This window comes from Heloderma suspectum, chromosome 6, assembly GCF_057233095.1.
Source record: "Heloderma suspectum isolate Gila_16-S chromosome 6, 16-S_ref, whole genome shotgun sequence".
Taxonomy (NCBI): Eukaryota; Metazoa; Chordata; class Lepidosauria; order Squamata; family Helodermatidae; genus Heloderma; species Heloderma suspectum.
The window spans coordinates 40277530-40298607 of NC_139463.1; the positions used below are offsets into that span (position 1 = coordinate 40277530).

Here is a 21078-nt window from a genome sequence, read left to right on the forward strand (position 1 = left end):
CAGTAGGCTGTATTCAAATGGTACATCCCTGTGTGAGGCAGACATGCCAGGTGGACAGAGAGGGAAAGTGTGCTCTGATCTGCCCGGTCTGGGGAATATATAAATGCCGTCAATGCTAAAAAAAGTACCCTGAAACTTTGCCCAAATTCATTTTGCCAACAGGAATGGCTGTGTGTCAGGAAGATAAGCACAATAGGTGTCACTGCTCACATCTTTTGAACTGTACATTGCAGAAATGTTGGATCAACTATTGCACTAGGGAATTGTGCCCATGTCTGAGATCAAGCTTACTGCAGAGATGCAGGCTTCTCTGGTTACTTCTTTGGTCCAGTTTAGGTCCTCTGAGGTGTTGAAAGAACTCTTCTTCAGGTTGATTCTTTCCATGGGGAGAACACGTCCTTTTGTCTAGAACAGAAGACAGCAAAACACACTCATAGGGCAGATTCGCCTGATCAGGGAAGGAAAATAAGCCACCATAGCTTATTTTTCCACCTCGCATGTGCTGGTTGTGCACTGCTGAACTACCATATTTACCCTTGCCAGGCAGAGTTTGTTGTGTCATCTGAACCTGGCCAGGGTGGGGACAATTTATAACCCACCCCGCAACCCTAGAACAAGCCAAGGGTCCCAGGGTGGTTTGTAAATTCAATTATCCCTTCAATGCTTTGGTGAAAAGCCATGTTTTAACTTGGTGCCGAAATGAAACCAATGTCTGCCCCAAACAGTCCTCCAAGGGGAGGGCATTCCACAACCAGGTGCCACAGCAGAGAAAACCCTCTCTCACGTCCCACCGTAGTGTATGTCTCGCACTGGTGGGATGCAGAGGAGGGCTCCTTCAACAGATCTCAATCCTCGGGCAGGAATATATAGGGGGAGGCGCTCCCTCACATATCGAGGTCCCAAGCTGCTTAGGGCTTTAAATGTCATCACCAGCACCTTGAATTCTGACTGTAAATGTATTGACAGCCAGTGCAATTCTTTTAAAACTGGTATATGATCTTTATGAGATGTTCCAGTCTAACTGCTGCATTTTGCACTAGCAGCAACTTCCAAGTCATCCTCAAGGGCAGCCCTACGTAAAGTGCATTGCAGTAGTCTAATCGGGAAGTTATCAATGTGTGCACTACTGTGGCTAGGTTATCCCTGTCCAGGAAAGGCTGTAGCTGGCAATCAGCCAACGCTTGCCCAAGTACTCCGGGCCACGGAGTCCACCTGGGGCTCCAGTGACAAGAATGGATCGAGTACTCCCAAGCTACGCACCTGCTCCTTCAGGGGAAGTGCATCCCCATCCAAGACAAGTCGCCTACCGAATTCCTGGACTCGGGAACCACCAATCCACACAGCACCTGTTTTGTCAGGATTTAGTTTCAGTTTATTGGCCCTCATCCAGCCGATTACATCCTCCAGGCACTGGTCCAGCACCTTTACCACCCCAGCTGACTCTGATGACGAGAAGTAGAGCTCAGCATTATCAGCATACTGGTGACAACCCACCCCAAAACTCCTAATGACCTCACCCAACAGCTTCATATAGATGTTGAACAGCATGGGGGATAGAATAGAACCCTGTGGCACCCCACAGCTTAATAGCCATGGGGTAGAACAGGAATCCCCCAGTACCACTCTCTGGAATCAGCCCCGCAGGTAGGAGCAGAACCACTGTAACACAATGCTTCAACTCTCATCCTGCAGAGCCAATCCAGTAAGATATCATGATCATCGGTATCAAAAGCCGCTGAGAGATCCAGGAAAATCAACAGAGTAGCACTCCCCATGTCTTTCACCTGGAGTAGGTTGTCAGTCAGAGCAACCAAGGCCATTTCAGTGCCATACCCTGGCCTGAATCAGACTGAAGTGTGTCCAGATAATCAGTTTCTCCCAAGAACTTCTGAAGCTGCCCAGCTACCACATGCTCAAGCACCTTGCCCCAAAAGGGGATATTAGCGATGGGGCGATAGTTCTCACACACCTCTGGGTTATGGTGTGGTAATTATGGTAATTTGCAGTACGCAACCAGCATGCGCAGAGCAGGAAAATAAGCTACAGTGGCTTATTTTCCTCCCCTGCTCGTGCGAACCTGGTCATAGAGTATGGGGCTTAATCTGGGCCAGGTCTCAGCCCCAGAGCCTACTTTCCAGAGCTCCATACCAAATCAGCTCAGTACTATATGCAAGCCTTTCCCTCATGAAGTCATCACAAGTGGCCCAACGTGGATTAACACAATGATTTTAATTTCCTAGAGCTGTTAGCAGAGTGAAATATGAACATCAAAATGATCACTTGATATGAAAATAGGTACATTCCAGTTTCTATTTCATTAACAGCTATTCAACACTGAAAGGTGGTCAAATGTCAGAAGAATGGAGGATAAATTATCCACAATCAATTATATTACAAGGGACTGGAACCAAGAGAGATATTTTGTTTCTTGGCTATGGAGGTCATGATTCAACAAGAATTCTGGATCCTGGCAACAGACAAGGTTAGCCTCATGACAAAGATGCCTTCTTGATTCAATTACCTTACAAACATCATTGTCCAAACAAAGTCCCCACCGTGACAGCTCATTATGGGCAGCCTCATTCTTCTCAATTCTGCTCAGAAGCTGGACTAGAGATATATGGTGTTGCTTAGGGCTCAAGTTGATCTGCTGGGTAAGATCCTAACACGAGTGTATATGGACCAGGGGTAGGGGGAGAGAGAAAATTATATCTGAGTGTTTCAGCATGCATTTAAAAAGGCATAAATAAACTGACTGTCCATACAACAGTAGTTCTTAAGACTCTTGAGTCTACTCCTGTTTCTTTTTCTCATCACATCAGAAAGAACCCAGAAAAAACAGTTTTTAGCTATTAATGAAACTATATTTATTCTAGAAGACACATCCTATTTCTAATCCCAAAACAAAGCAGGGCAAGATTAGCAAATATGCCTGTTTTTTAAAAACTCAATGGGAGGGGGAGGGGCAATTTTCACAGGAACTGCTGCATATGGGGACAGAAGAGCCCACCCTCTTCAGCTGTAATCCCAACAAAAACTACCCCACAATTTGCTATGCCCTGCAGCCCCAATTAACCCCCAGCTGAGTATTACATTTTTATAAGCCCAAGCACGGTTGCTACCCATGCAATAAAAATAATATCTGGTTTGGCAGTTATGCACTAAACATTTTCAGATTCAGCAAGAAACCCAAATAATGCACAAAGAGAAATGGTTTTGCAGAGCAAGTAAATCAAAGATATTCAGTCTCTTGAACTCTTAAGTTCAGCCTTCAGACAACATTAAGATGGCTAGTTTCAATAATGTTTCTGCAGAGAAACTATCACCATCATCTGTTAATCTTAGAAAAGTTTACCAAAAATCCGTGATCTCCAATTTTTAGCTGGCTGTGTTTGCCAAGGCAAATATTTTGGCCACCAGGTTCTTCCCTCCTTGGAGGCAAACACCTCTGCCCAACGTAGGAAAGGAATCTTTCCTACCCAGGGGATCTTTAGGACAACAGAATGAGAAGTGCATTGGAGTATTATCCAGATTTACATGGAATTGGCTTTGGTCCATCAGCAACACACAAAGCAAGAAAAGCCGAGTGTACCGTACCTTAAAAAATCTGCTTTTCACAGGTCACACAGCAAGCAACATACTTCCAGGTGTTTGTTTTTTTTGGGGGGGGGGGAGTAGAACTGAATGTCATCAACCCAGCAGGTGCTGCTCAACCAATGAGAAAGGCTTGTTTCCCACCTCTGTCCAGGCTCCCCGCCCCTGCTACCACATTATTATCACTAACAGCATCTGAAGGCTCCCCATGAGTACACCCCACCAGCACCATTTCGCCCCATTCCAGCCAACAGTCAGGGAGTTGGAGCTCCCATCCCCTTTCTCCTTTTCCAGGGGATAAATACAGGGTTCTAGCCGCTGTACCCATTGACAGTCTGCAGCCTGTGTTGCCCAGTAATAAACCCCCAGTTGCGCACTTCCAGGGAGTAAATATGGTGATCTAGCTGCTTCACCCATTCTCAGTCTGCAGCCTCTGTTGCCTGCTTTCCCTCCATGGAGAATCTGTAACATCTTTTTCCCACTGAAAAAAATGGAGCTGCGCGGTTTCAAGTACTAGCTATCTAGTGAGAGGAGGTGGCCAGGAACAGGAGCCTGCAGCCCTGTTGTGTCCATATGGTGAAACAGTGAAAACTAAAGGATGTAAGAGAGGGAGGAGAGGAGACGCCAGCAAAGGCAGCAGCACTAACAGAGGGAGGCAACTCCAGGCAGCCCTTTCCCTCCATGCAGAGAAGCCACAAAGTAGCACAAGCAGAGAAGTGCATAATCACAGCTTTCAACAGGGACAGGTTGGGAAATGGAGGCTAATTACTCCCACTGGCGGCGATTCTGAAGGCAGAGAAGAGCGCTCTGGTGCTTTGATGAGTTGGAAGGGCAGGCTAGTCACTCTAGTTACCTAGGTTACTGAGGTCACAGCCAGGTGAAAGACACACCCCCTAGGAATGCCCAATCATATGGAATTTAAAGTGGATGGATGGGCACACAGCAGCTGAACTGCAGGGGAGCTGATTTTTTATTTTATTTTTTAAAAACAGAGTAAAAGTACTTTTCAAAAATGCGGCTTCCCCACAGGTAAACAAACTCCAGGGAGCCTGAAGACTGGCCACAATGTCATGTGCTGCAAAGGACCTCCAAATGGTCCCAATCCACAGCAAATCACCCATGAAGACAGGCCCCAGGAAAGGCAGGTGGAGAATGTTCTGGCTTCAGCTGATTCTCAGTGGAGGAGCCCTAAGGAACATGCTTAATTTAAGGACACCAGTCGCAGTGTCAGACAATGCCTTGCAATTTGACTTCTGCAAGAGAACTCAATTTTGTACACTACAGCAACTGATCTCAAGGCACCTTCATAACTTTGAAATCTTTCTTCATCATCTCAGGAATTCCAGTCAGGAAAGAGAGCTCTGGCAGAAGCAGAATTTCACCCTTCTGCAGCTGCAGAAAAATTGCATGGAAGGATATTAGTAGACATATACAGAAAAAGATTTCATTATTGCCAGCTGGAGTTGGGGTGCACCATACAAAACCAGTTAAAGACCTATTTATTTATGCAGGCTTTTGGGTTATAGGCAAGTGCTTTGTGAGGTTTTTTTTTTTTTACTATTTACTGTTGCTGTTTTATATTTTATTATATATTTGTGATTTTAGACTCATGGTTTCAATGCTGTTTATGTGGAGTGTATTGTTTTATACAGGTTGCTAGCCATCCAGGCTCTTTGTGAGGAAGGGACATCAAACAAACAAGTAAATATATTAAAGCTGCTGGCTACAGCACTAGAAGCAGGGTCTTATCCACTATTAAATTGGTATGTACTGCACTAGCTATTCCTATCTATTAAAGTCACAATAGGAAACATGGTGGCTTCCAGTTGTTTTGGACTACAACTCCCATCATCCTTCACCACTGACCATGCTGGCTGGGGTGATGGGTAGTCCAAAACAACTGGAGGGCACTAGGCTGTGTACCCCAGCATTAGAGGATGTGTTAATACAGTGGTATATAAACAGGAACAACCAGTCAACAAGTGAAGCAGGCTTGGGTTTGGTTTGCTTCCCTTTGACAATCTGGGCAGAGCCCAAATACCTTTCCAAGCTCCTGGAAGTCCTTTTCACCTATAACAGGGGCTGGGAAGATTTGTAATGTTAAGGGCAGTAATCTGTCAAGAACCGCATGTCAGGCTGGGTAGGACTCCCACTCTCCCTCCTGCCTGTTGCACCCTTTCTTGCATCCCTTCCTCGCCAAGCAAGCTGCTGTGAGAAGTGCAGATTGCTCTTGCCACAGGTCTAAACTGATCACATGCAGAGAGCTTCCCCTGCCCACCATCTCTCCACTTTGGCTCTCCACTCCATCTCAACATTTTCTGGGGGAGTTATCTCCTGCCCTCCTCCTCTTCCTCTGGGCTTCCCCCACAAGCATGAAATTGGGCCAAGGGCAGGCCACCCCGCCCTATAGAAAACTGACACATGACCTGCTGCTGCAAACTGAATGGTAAACTTTCCTGCCCAACGTCATCAGCTTCCAACTGGTGCTTGAACTGTAATTAGTACAATTAATGCTCTCCCCTCTGAAATACATTAGGCACCGACGATTACATGTTGTCGACAATTACTAAAACCTTACTTGTGCTCCCTGGCTTTTCCGAAACATTAACTTATCTAAATGCTCTTATGCTTTTAATTATAGATTGTTTAGTAATATGTTTTGAACTGCCTTGGGATTTTTAAGATGGGAAGTGGTATAGAATTGTTCTAAAATAAATGTTCAGTTCCAAGTACAATGTCTCCTCCTCACCTTCTCCGGAGGATTCTTTCTATCATTGGGTCTGTGAATCAGCAGTGGCTGGTCGAGCTCCCTGACTGTTATCCCATAGTTTTTCCTGAAAAAAGAATGTTATGTGAATTCTGCAAATTGAGAGAATAAACTATCTCTAGTAAAGCAGAGCAAGACCACACTTGAAGTCTTATACAAAGTGAAGACAATGTTCTCTCATTCAATACTTGCTTTCCACCGTTATCCTAACACCAAGAAGTGTTTAAGCAGCACCTTTTACCTGTAATACTCTATGAAAGTGATCTCCTTCCCATCAGACATGGTAAAACTGTCCTTTGGTGTCTTATTCCAGTCAATGTCATCAATACGGTAAGTGTTATTGTTATAACGGGTAATTATAATGTTGCCAATTAGCTGCTTTGTACACTCATCTTGGAAGTTCTCTCGACTCTGCTGGTAAATTGCGTGCCTTTGGGGAAACAAAATGGACAAAAGCGCTTCAAGCTGACATATTAAAAACTGGTGGTGTAGCAGCTAAAAGACTGAATCAGGAAGTCCCCAGTTCAAATTTCACCTCCATCATGAATTCATTAAATGGTCTTAGGCAAGCTTCTCTGTCTCAGCCTCAGTCCCCCCACATCTGCAATATGACTTACCCGGCAACAACTCTGTAGGAACTACAACTAGATTATGCATGTAAAGTGGTTTGAATGCTTGAAAGTGCATTCTTTCAAAAATACATCTGTCTGACAGGATTGGAGCACATTTCACCCAACATATCTGAGTAGTTTGTGGGAAGCCATCTTGATATTAGTTCATTGCCATTCACTTTACAGAGGAAGTGTCCTGTTTCTAAGCATCATTCAATACAGACCCATCTGTCTCTCCAGCTTCAGAACTGTACAGAACCTTGTGCCTCAAGTGGGCAGTGCACGGAGAATAACAGAACTGAGAAAGTTACTGGAATGATCTTGGTTAGCTGCTGGTTTTGTTCCATCCAAACAGATCAATTTCTTCTCATATGCTCTAATGCAGTGCTTTCCAAATATATTGAAGATGTCACTCAGAGTTTTCTACTCACATGAAATCCAGAACAGAATCATTCCTAATGACCTTATGAACAACATCAGCCAATAGAAACAATCCCCCGTCTGTCCTCCGGATACTGGCTGCATAGCCAGGCCATATTTGCATCCTGTGGGAGAAATAAACTTTACACTAAACATCAGACTCATTTTCAAAGTCCAAGGGATGCTATGGCCACCAACTGTTGTATTACAAGATGCAGCAAATATATTGAAGGCCAAAACTAGACTATATTTACAAAAGGCTGATTTCAGCTAGTAACACATTTTTTCAAGTGCATTTCATTACATATTCATGGTATTTTAAGGTTAAATAACTTAGCAGAATCTTCCACTATTACAAACATTTACCAGTATACTACCGCAATATGGTTTTCCAGTACAAAAGTACTACAAAACTTCTGTATCAAAACTGGTGATGAACATCTTGACTATACTTAGCTCTGCTGCAAAAGCAGCCACTTGAACAAGACTTGTATCTAGGGACAAAAGAAGGCTCAACTTAAGAGTTAAAAGGAACACTGGAGTTGTGAACGTTTACTCTTCTCAATAGATAGAGAGTATGCTGGAATAGGTTACAAGGTCATGTCAGTGAAGGCTTTAAACATCTGGTGGGAGAAGCATCCCTGGCCACCATTCCACAACACAGCAAAGCAGGGACAAATGCACCTCTTTCAAAAACAAAGAAAAATTCACAAAAGAGGGAGAGGACAAGACAGAAGGTCACCCCCATAACTAAAATTATTCTGAAATGAAAAACCAAGATGCAAGCCAGCCACACTGTAGCTTGCCAGTTCTAAATGGCAACTCCCTTATCTTGTCTAATAAGCGGCTACGGAAAGCCCCAGCCCTGGCCCAAACCTTTCAAAACTGCATTGCAATGTACACAGGATCATCATAGGAGTAGAGATGGGAGGGGCTGTAGCTCAGTGGTAGAGTACCTTTGCATGCAGAAGGTATCAGGGTCAATCCCCAGCATCTCCAGGAAGGGCAGGGAAAACTCCTGCCCGAAATCTTGGGAGAACCACTGACAGCCAGTGTTAACACTGGGTTAGATGGATCAATGATCTGACTCGGAGTATGGCAGCTTCCTATGTTCCTATCAGGGATACTTTAGAATTTCTCATTTGAATTATTCCCCAGATTGGGGAGCTTGAAATAAGCTTTTTTTGTTTCAAAAGTGGAACTGACGCGTTAGGAATTCTCCATTGCTCCTTTTCTTATTCCAAATTTTGTACATAGCATAGTATGTGCAACTTGCCACTGCTTTCAATTCCTTTAGGGGTGCAGAACTGCTGGCCCACAGGGTACCCCAATCCAGCCCATGCCACCACTTTGGATTCCTCCAGGACATGGCACTTAGGCGCCAAGCCACACTCCCTGGAGGAAACCTGTCAGAAGGCATCCCCGCTGCCATCTCAGATTGGAGACAGCAGCAGGCAGGGCAGGAGGCAGAGGTTAGGACTCACCCGTGTGCCTCTCACCCCTGCTGCTATCTCTGAAGTAGCAGCGGGGATGAGAGGTGTTGTTGTCAGGACTCGCCTGTGTGCAAGAATGACAGGGCACTCGTCCCCCCATGCGGACGAGTCCCACCATTTGTAGAATACCTCTGGATCTCAGAGGCAGCCGCAGGCGGCAGGGGTTGGAACCCCCTGGCGGCAGGGGTAAGAACTCACCCACACACCTCTCATCACCACCGCTATCTCCAATATCTGAGATGACAGCAGGGATGGGAGGCAGTAGGGGTTGGCACTCGCCCACGTGCACAGGTAAATCACTGGTATGGGCAATCCCATTCGATCAGTAGGCATTGGTGGAGCAGGGGAGATGCGGCCAGTACCAACGGTCACTGTCGAACCTGAGAAGTCTGCACCAAGCGGTCGGTGTGGAAGGGCATGCTTCATCCCAAGTTGGGGTGCTGGGAGACGTGGCTTGTACGGTCTGTTCTCAGTCATGAGGTGCTCCCACAGAGTCAGAAGGGGCTGAAGAGCCTGATGCTCGATCCCGAGCAAAGTCATGCCACTTTTTTGAAGTCTTTTTCTTCTTTTTTATTCTGAAGAAAAAGACTGGCCTGCTTAGAGACAGTAGCCATTTTTGTTAGTCTTGTCTCCAGTGTAAATGTCAAAGATCAGCCCGGGGTGGAAGGATCTTGTATACTCAGTGGAGTACAACACTGAACAGATGATAACCCTAACACTGGAGCAGGCTCCTGCACGGCAAGCAGATTGAGAGAGGGCAAGGTTAGCATGTCTAGGCTCCTCGACTAATTGCAGTGCCCATATCCAAAGTGCAGCTTTTAGCTGACTGGATTTTTTTCGCTTGCTTCAAGAAGGCTTTACAATGAGGGCAAGCCTCAACTACATGCCCCTCTCCGAGGCAGAACAGGCAGAGAGAATGCCCATTGGAAGGGGCCAATTTTGCCCTGCAACAGGTGAAATTTTGAAAGGACCCTGAGGGTGATCATGAAAGTAGCAAAAAATAAAAGGCAATAATAGATATAACAAGATAAGCTAGAAAACTTGAGAGAAAGAAAGATCGAATAAAATCTCAGGTTTTGAGAAAAACGCTTTTAGATAGAATGAACGTGAGAGAAACTCCCTAAAGGGGCACACGCAATGGCATAAAAAGGGAACTGAGGGAATAAGCGGGAACCTGCTACAGACATGTGCACTGGAGTGGTGGGGTTCCTGCCGAAATTCCTCAGCTATAGAAGCTTCTTGAATCAAGGCTCCGTGCAGATGCAGAGCCCGTATGTGTGATGTATAGACCATGAAGAAGAAGGGGCAGCTGACATCAGGGGCAGCTGACATCAGGGGCAGGGCCACACACCAACATCCTCTACCCTCCCCCCCCCCCCGCCCAGATAGTTCTGTAAACATTTTATATCCTCTCTCCAATTACAGGCATGCACATGCACACTGATAAAACATTGCAAAAAAGCGAATGTGATGCAGTTACACGGTTATACGATATTGTTTTTCTGTGGGTTTTACTGTGCATCAATAGAACATTGCACAAAATAATGTTGATGCAATCATCATATCTATGATCACACTAAGATTACATTTTTGCAATGTGTTATCGATATGCATTGGTAATTGAGGCCGTAGTGAAGAGACATACATGAACCAAAGAAGCTGAAAGTGGTGCCAAGCTGCATGTGCTCCAATTCTGGAATTAATTTTAGAAATTCTCCAAGTTAAACTAGAATTCAGGAGGAGTGGAACACTCTTAGGAACAATAGGGGAACAAAACAGGGAAAATATTCTCATCACTTACAATGTGTGAGAAGATAGCATGCATTTGGAGGTAGGTAAGATAAAAGCTCACAAGGAATTCAAGCAAAAAAATCCCTTCTGTCGCTACAACTGTACAGCATGTATTTCATAGCAATAACTGAATGATGCATTAAGAAGATTTTCTGAAATGATGGGATGCCCAGGTAAAAGTATGAAACACACCAAGAAGCATACCAACCTGTACTGCTGCAGCACAGTAGCACTGGTGGGGTCAAAGAAATTTCTCCCAACAAGTTTCATATCTAAAATCCTCATCACCCTAGAATAGAAACCCAAGGTAGTAAAAAGACTGAAAAATGGGAAATGCAGTCTACCATTTAAAACCAGGATACAGAATACAGAAATAAGCTCTTGATTGACAATTACCTTTCTGGTGCTCTAATATATTCTAACAGTATATTAGAGTGGGAACCCCAAATTATATTTCTCTATGTGACCAGACTTCATCAAAGGAGATCGTTACCTTGTCGTGGTGCTGGAGCTTGAGCACCTCAATGACGTCATGAGCTAAGACGGGAAGGTCATGGCAGAGAGGTCAGACTAAATACGATCCCTGGGGAAGGAAACGGCAACCCACCCCAGTATTCTTGCCATGAAAACTAAATGGATCAGTACGACCAGAGATATGTCGGTATACCATCGGAAGATGGGACTCCCAGGTAGGAAGATGGTCAAAATGCTACTGGGGAGGAACAGAGGATAAGTTCAACTAGCCCCTAGGGTTGTCGGAGAATTTCTCCACGAATCTCCGGGAGGCCGAATGCCAACGCATTCGGCCCCCCAAAATTGGTGGGGAAATTCTCCGACACCCCCCTGCCCCCCCCCGGGATGGGACTTACCTCGTGCGAATGTCTCTCTCGGCGGCGGGTCCCGGCGGCGGTTCGGCGGCGATTCGACAGTGGCGGCGGCCGGTCTTCCGACCGGCCGCCGCCATTTCTAGGGATGGACGAAAGTGCCTTACCTGATCCCGACGCTTGCTTCGCGGTGGGGGGGAGGCGCTCCGTCCCTCCCCCCGAAATTCTGGCCGGGGGGGGAGGCGCCCCGTCCCTCCCCGCCAAAATTCTGGCTGGGGGGGAGGCGCCCCGTCCCTCCGGCCGTGAATCTAGTCCTGCCGGGACGCAAATGGCAGCGGCCGCAGCCGCCGCCATTTGCATCCCTGCAGTCAGCCGTGATAGGCTACGTAAATAGCCTATCACGGCTACGTAGCCTATCACGGCTGACTTTAAAAAAAAAAAAAGCGCGTATGCAAATAGCGTTGCCCTTATTTTTGCCGTAGTCTACGTAAAGGTTTACATAGACTACGCGTGCCAAAATAAGGAATGCAAATGGCGGCGCCCATGGGTGCCAGCATTTGCGTACACGCTTTTTTTTTTTTAAAGTCAGCCGTGATGGGCTACGTAAACATTTACGTAGCCTATCACAGTGTTTTTTTTAAATTCTAGCCGTGATAGGCTACGTAAAGATTTACGTAGCCTATCACGTTTGTTTTTTCTTTTTTACTTGGAAATGGCGGCAGTGGCAGCCGGTCGGAAGACCGGCCGCCGCCGCCGCACCGCTGCCGCACCGCTGCCGAACTGTCGCCGGAGCCGCCGCCGCCAGGGACATTCAACCAAAGTAAGTCCTGTCCCGGGGGGGGTGGGGGGGGGAAGTCCATTTCTCCACCAATTTCGGCGGGCCGAATGCGCTGGCATTCGGCCTCCCCGAGATTCGTGGAGAAATTCTCTGACATCCCTAGCCATTTCCCAGTAAAGTAAACAAAAAAAAAAAGTGATAGGCTACGTAACCATGCAGGTAGCCTATAACGGCTAGATTTTCAAAGTCAGCCGTGATAGGCTACGTAAATTGTTATGTCACGTTTCGTCTATCACTTTTTTTTTTACATAACTTTTTTCTTTCGCGGCCGGGGAGACGGGCCGCTCCCCCTCGGGCAGAATTTCGGTGGCGAGGGGCGGGGCGCTTCCCCACCCGCCAAGAATTTTGGGGGGAGAAACGGAGTGCCCCCCCCGAAAACAGCTGCGGGACCAGGTAAGGGACTTTCGTCCATCCTTACTAGCCCTAGATGTGATGATGCAGCTAGCTCAAAGCCGAAAGGACGGCTAGCAGCCGATGGTGCTGGTGGGGAACGACGAATCCGATGTTCTAAAGATCAACACACCATAGGAACCTGGAATGTAAGATCTATGAGCCAGGGCAAATTGGATGTGGTTATTGGGGAGATGTCAAGATTAAAGATAGACATTTTGGGTGTCAGTGAACTGAAATGGAATGGAATGGGCCATTTCACATCAAATGACCACCAGATCTACTACTGTGGACAAGAGGACCACAGAAGAAATGGAGTAGCCTTCATAATTAATAATAAAGTGGCTAAAGCACTGCTTGGATACAATCCAAAAAATGACAGAATTATCTCAATTCGCATTCAGGGTAAGCCATTTAGCATCACAGTGATCCAAATATACGCCCCAACCACAGATGCTGAAGAAGCAGAAGTAGATCAGTTCTATGAGGATCCGCAGCACCTACTGGATAGTACGCCAAAAAAAGATGTTATTTTCCTTACAGGAGACTGGAACACCTGGAATTACAGGCAAGCATGGTCTGGGAGAACAAAATGAAGCGGGACGTAGGCTGATAGAATTTTGCCAAGACAACTCACTGTGCATAACAAACACTCTCTTCCAACAACCCAAGAGACGACTTTATACATGGACTTCACCAGACGGTCAACACCGAAATCAGATTGACTACATCCTTTGTAGCCAAAGGTGGCGGACATCTATGCAGTCGGTAAAAACAAGACCTGGAGCTGATTGTAGTTCAGATCATGAACTTCTTATTGCACCATTTAGAATCAGACTCAAGAGAATAGGGAAGACCCACAGATCAGTTAGATATGAGCTCACTAATATTCCTCATGAATATGCAGTGGAGGTGAAGAATAGATTTAAGGGACTAGATTTAGTAGATAGGGTCCCGGAAGAACTATGGACAGAAGTTGGCAACATTGTTCAGGAGGCGGCAACAAACAACGTCCCAAAGAAAAAGAAAACCAAGAAGGCAAGATGGCTGTCTGCTGAGACACTGGAAGCAGCCCAAGAAAGAAGGAAAGCAAAAGGCAACAGTGATAGGGGGAGATATGCCCAATTACATGCAAAATTCCAGAGGTTAGCCAGAAGAGATTAGGAATTATTTTTAAACAAGCAATGCGCAGAAGCGGAAGAACAGAATAGGAAGGACAAGAGACCTCTTCCAGAAAATTAGAAACATCGGAGGTAAATTCCAGGCAAAAATGAGTATGATCAAAAACAAAGATGGCAAGGACCTAACAGAAGCAGAAGAGATCAAGAAAAGGTGGCAAGAATATAGGGAAGATCTGTATAGGAAGGATAATAATATCGGGGATAGATTTGACAGTGTGGTCAGTGAGCTAGAGCCAGACATCCTGAAGAGTGTGGTTGAATGGGCCTTAAGAAGCATTGCTAGTAACAAGGCAGCAGGAGACGACAGTATCCCAGCTGAACTGTTTAAAATCTTGCAAGATGATGCTGTCAAGGTGATGCATGCCATATGCCAGCAAATTTGGAAAACACAAGAATGGCCAACAGATTGGAAAAAATCCACTTATATCCCCATACCAAAAAAGGGAAGCACCAAAGAATGTTCAGACTATCGAACAGTGGCGCTTATTTCACATGCCAGTAAGGTAATGCTCAAGATCTTACAAGGTAGACGCCAGCAATTCATGGAACTAGAATTGCCAGATGTTCAAGCTGGGTTTTGAAAAGGCAGAGGAACTAGAGACCAAATGGCCAATATCCGCTGGATAATGGAGAAAGCCAGGGAGTTTCAGAAAAACATCTATTTCTGTTTTATTTCTATTTCTAAGGCTATTTCTAAAGCCTTTGACTGTGTGGATCATAACAAATTGTGGCAAGTTCTTGGTGGTATGGGGATACCAAGTCATCTTGTCTGCCTCCTGAGGAATCTGTATAACGACCAAGTAGCAACGGTAAGAACAGACCATGGAACAATGGACTGGTTTAAGATTGGGAAAGAAGTACAGCAGGGTTGTATACTCTCACCCTACCTATGCAACCTGTATGCAGAACACATCATGCGACGTGCTGGGCTTGATGAAGCCAAGGCTGGAGTTGAAATCGCTGGAAGAAACATTAACTATCTCAGATATGCAGATGATACCACTTTGATGGCTGAAAGCAAGGAGGAGCTGAGGAACCTTATGACGAAGGTGAAAGAAGAAAGTGCAAAAGCTAGGTTGCAGTTAAACCTCAAAAAAACCAAGATTATGGCAACCAGCATGATTGATAACTGGCAAATAGAGGGAGAAAACATGGAGGCAGTGACAGACTTTGTCTTTCTAGGCACAAAGATTACTCCAGATGCTGACTGCAGCCAGGATATCAGAAGACGTTTACTTCTTGGGAGGAGAGCAATGACAAATCTTGATAAAATAGTGAAGAGCAGAGACATCACACTGACAACAAAGGTCCGCATAGTGAAAAAAATGGTATTCCCCGTAGTAACCTATGGCTGCGAGAGCTGGACCATAAGAAAGGCTGAGCGAAGGAAGAAAGATGCTTTTGAACTGTGGTGCTGGAAGAAAATTCTGAGAGTGCCTTGGACTGCAAGAAGATCAAACCAGTCCATACTCCAGGAAATCAAGCCAGACTGCTCACTTGAGGGAATGATATGAAAGGCAAAACTGAAGTACTTTGGCCACATAATGAGAAGACAGGATACCCTGGAGAAGATGCTGATGCTAGGGAAAGTGGAAGGCAAAAGGAAGAGGGGCCGACCAAGGGCAAGATGGATGGATAATATTCTGGAGGTGACGGACTCAACCTTGGGGGAGCTGGGGATGGCGACGGCCGACAGGAAGCTCTGGCGTGGGCTGGTCCATGAAGTCACGAAGAGTCGGAAGCGACTGACCCAATAAACAACAAAATGAGATGCCCCCACAGTGCCATGTGACCCAGACTGCTTTCAGTTTGGGTTACCCTATTGTAGTATGACTTGCTGAACTGTTGGCATGTTGCTAGAAAATACTAGTTTAAATCAAACAATTTAAATCATTATTTTAATCACCAAGAAAAAGGGCCATTTATATCACTGCCTTAAAATCAAATGTCAACCTCTCCCATTTCTGTATCTGAGCCAGTATCCATGGTTGCTAAAACCATTTCATTTGCAACTAAATAGAGCTGTTACAATATATACTTTATGTAATATTGTATACTAAATTGAGCATAATCCAAGCCCTCTAATGTTACAGCCCACACGCTTTTTGCAGTCCAAAGTGTGGAACTGAATAGACCAACTATGAAATTAACTCACTCACTATATATCAGGGATGGGTAACTGTGGCTCTCCAGGTGTTTTGGCCTAGAACTCTCATCATCCCTCACCATTGACTATTCTGACTAAGGCTGATGATGTTGTAGGCCAAAGCATCTGGAGGGCTACAAGTTGCCCATCCCTGCTCATTATACGTGTAAAGACACTGAAGGCGAAATCCTATGCATATTTAGACAGAAAAAGTCCTACAACTCCCAGCATAACTCAGGGCTACAATCCTATGCACACTTACCTGGGAGTAAGCCATATTAGTGGGATTTACCCGAGTAAACATGCACAGGATTGCACTTTAAAGTTTTAATCCTTCACACACTGGCTCTCCCACTAAACTCAGGTGGGACTTAATTCCAAGTAAACATGCACAGTAAATACTAGTTAGATCAAGGTTTCAATATGACAAAGAAAACAGTGTCCACCTTCTTAAAGTATACAAGTTATGAACACAAAATATACCTTTGTCATATTTATGAAGTTCAACCTCACATATTTTTGCTCTTGGTTTGTTTTTACCTAGAAAACCAGGCTTCAACTCAATATATTTAGAAGAGGTACATGAACAGACTTTTGAAAGATAAGGAGCACAGATTTAAGATGTATATTTGTATCACATTCAGTTATCTTCTTAAGCTAGTTTAAAGAACACTAAACCTCAAGGTGTGAAACAGCAATGAGATGAGATTTCTAGCTCAAACAGCCACTTACCTCCTGAAAACAACGTTGTAAAATGGAATGCACAAGTCTGAGCTAGGCTCCAGACTTTTGGTCATCTGAATCGTTACACAGATCTCCACTCCATCTGTCTTCCTTTGACACTTCAGATCTAAATTCTAAAGTAGAAGGAAGCATATTGAATCAAAACACAAATACAGATCAATACATTTTTTGGCTTATTATCATGTCTGTTGGAACCGAATTCTAATGAAAATATAAATGGTACACAGCGAAAGACCTCTAGTCCTTGCCACTTCCAGCTGCTTATTAAAAAGTATTTTCAGCAAGTGATACATTTTATAACATTTTTATGTTTTAACCTGAGCCCTTTTCTTTCCCTTGTTCTCCCAAGCCACTCATCATTTCCATGCTGCTCTATATTGATGTAAAGAGAACTCCAAAAGCACTGAGACACATATTAAACCATTTAAAATTGTGTCCTGACACACCTTATTTTGGAAATGCACATCACTTCACCACCCTATTCTTTTGTGTGGTGTTACTCAAAAGTGCAGGAGCTTTTCTCCTGATGAAAGGCAACTTTCTCTCCAGTGTCTGTACAAACTTTACAGAGACCACCATGGCAAGCCTCTTTAATACAGTATTTGCTCCCCAGAAAAGGGGAGCGAATTGGGTCCTGACCTCCAATATGTTCTGGAGCAGAATATCCTTTGTTAATAAAAGCCATTGATATATTTATTTTCCCCAACCTGGTGCCCACTAGATATTTTGGACTACAACTCCCAGCATTCCCAACTATTGACCGTGCTGACTGGGGATGATGGGAATTGAAGACCCAAACATCTGGAGGGCAGTTCTAAACTCTCATATGGCTTAGAAGATACGGAAGGTGTTCCAGAAGGTCCAGCAATCCAGACAATAGCAAGTTAGGAAGGACACATGTACTGAACATCCTCTCTATATATTCTGCCTGTGAGCACTCTTTTGTAAGAGTGCCTCTTACAAAACACTCAGGTACTTTAGAAAACCTTTTCTTTAGAACTCTTACACACAAGTGTAGCCTGCCCATTTTCTCATTTTTGTATTAGGAAGTAATTACAGGAGATGCTCCACCCAAAGCAGGTTTCTAGTACATATAATTCCATGCAAGAAATTCCATACAAGCAGACATGGGTGGGGGGAGGGTTGGAATACAAGATGCCATCTCAATAAAATTTGTTTCAGCAAATCCTTCAGTCGCTTCATCAGGCCTTACTTGAGGCAACTTGATAGGCAAGTAGAGAATAGAGCCATCAAAAGCAGTAACATCTCCTGTCACTGATTTATGTTCCTTTAACATCCCAAAACGCATGTTCTTACATTCCACATTAGGACTGAAAGATACAAGTAGAGAAAAGAAGTGAAATGTTATACGGTGCTGGCAATGTGTTCTCATTAGAAAATGGATTTGCATTTCCATTCACTGTAGCCAATGATAGCATGGATTACCATAAATCATACGGCGTCCAAAGCAGCTGGGAGAATGTCAGAACAAACGCAAGATGATAGCAAAGGTTCCAGCAAAAAGATTCAAAAAAGCAGTATTTATGTGGAAAAGCTCTACTATTGTTAACCACCCTATCCACCCACCCTCGCTGGGTTCACATGTAATGACAGCTGCACCCAGCAAGGGTACTTAGGGAAATGAGCCAGCACATGACCAACACGTGTGGGGGTAGTTAACAAGCCATCACGGCTTATTAATCACCCTTGTGTTGTGCGAACCAGGCTAGTTCTCTCACAGAGGAGGTAATCTGAACCTCCCACAGAACTTCAGTTAAGAAGCAGCAGAATTTGCAATAACACTGCTGGCAATAAAAAGGAGTCTGATATTAGTTGAGATTCTCAGGACTACTTCAGACAATCAGTGGGGGAAACAACGCAGCATCAATTGTTTCCCCCACCACTGGGATTACCCTAACTATCCGCACCACGGGCTGCTGTGTCATCTGAACCCAGCACACGGCGTGAGAGTAGTGCATTTTCACCCACCCTACAACCCATTCTGCAAGCTGTGGCTTGTAGGGTGGGTGAAAATGTACTATGCTCACACCACACTTGGCTGGCACAGCAACCTGTGACATGGCGCAGGTAATTAGGATAATCCCAGCTGCACGACCAGCGCTTGTGGGGAAACCAACTGATGCTGTGTTGTTTCCTCCACTGACCGTCCGAACCCAGACACAGTCTACAGACCAGATGTGCATGACACGTTCTTAATTCAAATTAAGTTGTTTAAAATTCTAGCACACAGAATACTGGGAAGGAAGAAATAAGTGTCTCATACACTACTACTTGAGGACAATGACTTATTATGCATAAGAAGAGAGATGTAAATTGCATATGCTCACCTTCAAGTACTGAAACCATTATTAACCCAAAAACCTGTCTGGGATAACATTGCATTCCTTCAACAGCTAAGAGGAATGGTAAAATTCAAGAACTACTACCTGAATGTCACATGATACTGGTACACAGCTTCATTTTGACAGTGTATTTTAATCAAGTTCAGTGCCAAGGGGATCGATATTCCTTTCGAGCCCTGCTTCATTAGTGGTTCTCTGAAAAGGATGGACACATACTTGAAAGAATTTACCAAGGCTCAATTCAGGAGGAAAACACAGTATGATAAATCAGGCATGTAGCCCAATCCTATGAATAATTACTGAGCAATATATTCCACCTTCTCTGTGGTGGCTCCTCAGCTTGAAAATGCCCTCTTGATGGAGTTGTACCTCTCCTCCATTACTCAATCATTTAAACAGAGCTTTACAAAGCTCTTTTTAAGGCAGCTTTTGACTAACCTGCAAAAGACCCATAGGCTCATATGCTAATGAACTATCTGTATCAGCTTCCATCCTCTGGTATTGCCTACGCATTGCTGCCTTGTATCTTACTACTCTTATAATATACATTACTTTGGGAAAGCATGGCCTTAAAAAGCAACTTATAAATCCCTTAAATAAATGATACTGTATCATCATACCAAATGTAACTGCTATGGTATTAACGACTTAAGAATCTCCTCATATGACCAGCCATGACTCCCTTTTTTAACATCAGCTTTCACTTACTTTTTTTCCATATGCTCATCAGAAACTGCTGAAGTCATCTCTGGTCTGGGTTGCTCCAATGGTGCTGACTGAAGAACTCCTGAATTCAAGGCTGACAGGTCTACATGGACCCTGCCAAGCCCCAAGGCCGCTCTTCCAAGTCCGAAAAGAGGCATTTCACTTTCCCCATGACTATGTACTCTGAATACATTCAAAGAAATAAAGGACACAGAACACAAGAATATAATTTCCATACCAACTTACAGACAGCACGAGAGCTTGCTTTTAAAGCAAACCTTAGAGCCTGAAGTACTGAACAGCAACTTTTTAATGCAATATATTATTTGATTGGAGGTAGAAGACCCAGGTTCAAATTCCCAGCAGCCATAAAGCTCACTGCATTGTTTTGGGCAAGTCATTATTCCTTCAGCCTAGCCTATCACACAGGGCTGATGTATAAATGGATGAGGGAGGAACTGGGAAGCGTATCGTGCACTGAAGTATTACAGAAAGCAGAGCAAAAATGCAGAGCGCAAAGGAAATACAAAACATAGTTCTGAACTTCACCATAAGATAAATTTCAAAAAGTCAGTTTACTACTTCTTAGAAAAAGCAAGGAAAAATAGAGGTGTTATGGACTGTTGTCATCTGCATAAAGCTTACCCATTTGTCCCTGAAAGCAGCAGCCTTTTGGGATGGAAGGCGACAAAAGAACTGCACAACACAACTTACAGCCACTGATTCTTACAGAAGAGATACTAAAATCGGTGGCATCTTTACAGATTCAGGGGGTCCATTTGTGGTTAGCTACACATCATTATCACTGCACCTTTCTACTTAAACAAATAAAAGCAACCATGTTAGGATTTAAACCTCTCTTTGAAAACTGATACCATTTCACATCAGCCCAATGGATATACAAGCCTAACTCACTATCACCAAATAATTACAGAGTATGTAAAAGCGACCTGTCATTTTTGCCTAATCATGTTCATCTTAGGATTGCTTTACTCACCTGCCACGTCCCAGAAGTGTCCTTTCCACCTTGCTGTCTCCAGCTGGCCCTGCTTTCAACTCTGTATGTATATGCTGTGCTGATAAGTCCACTTTGGGCTTGACATCCATGTCACCCATCCCTCTGCCCAATATGCCTCGACCTGAAGAGAGAGCTTTTAAAAAGTCCAGATAAAACGTTGGAAGTTCTTAGAGGGTTAGATACTACCCAAAGA

The 21078-nt window shown here is 44.4% G+C and overlaps 1 protein-coding gene across 5 annotated transcripts in view; it reads right to left on the minus strand.

The window, feature by feature from the left end:
• The window catches only part of PIWIL2 (piwi like RNA-mediated gene silencing 2), a 59467-nt gene that overhangs the window by 34035 nt on the left and 4354 nt on the right, over window positions 1–21078 (minus strand). For all 5 annotated transcript variants that reach the window (XM_084804029.1, XM_084804030.1, XM_084804032.1 and 2 more), the window contains exons 4-15: window positions 20865–21018; window positions 19871–20050; window positions 19247–19357; window positions 18013–18130; window positions 16788–16912; window positions 10885–10965; window positions 7404–7517; window positions 6603–6791; window positions 6344–6428; window positions 4897–4986; window positions 2522–2662; window positions 292–405 (exon numbers count right to left, since the gene is read on the minus strand). In XM_084804029.1, coding sequence (XP_084660155.1) covers window positions 292–405; window positions 2522–2662; window positions 4897–4986; window positions 6344–6428; window positions 6603–6791; window positions 7404–7517; window positions 10885–10965; window positions 16788–16912; window positions 18013–18130; window positions 19247–19357; window positions 19871–20050; window positions 20865–21018 — 1502 coding nt within the window. The remainder of the gene's footprint in view (window positions 1–291; window positions 406–2521; window positions 2663–4896; window positions 4987–6343; window positions 6429–6602; window positions 6792–7403; window positions 7518–10884; window positions 10966–16787; window positions 16913–18012; window positions 18131–19246; window positions 19358–19870; window positions 20051–20864; window positions 21019–21078) is intronic.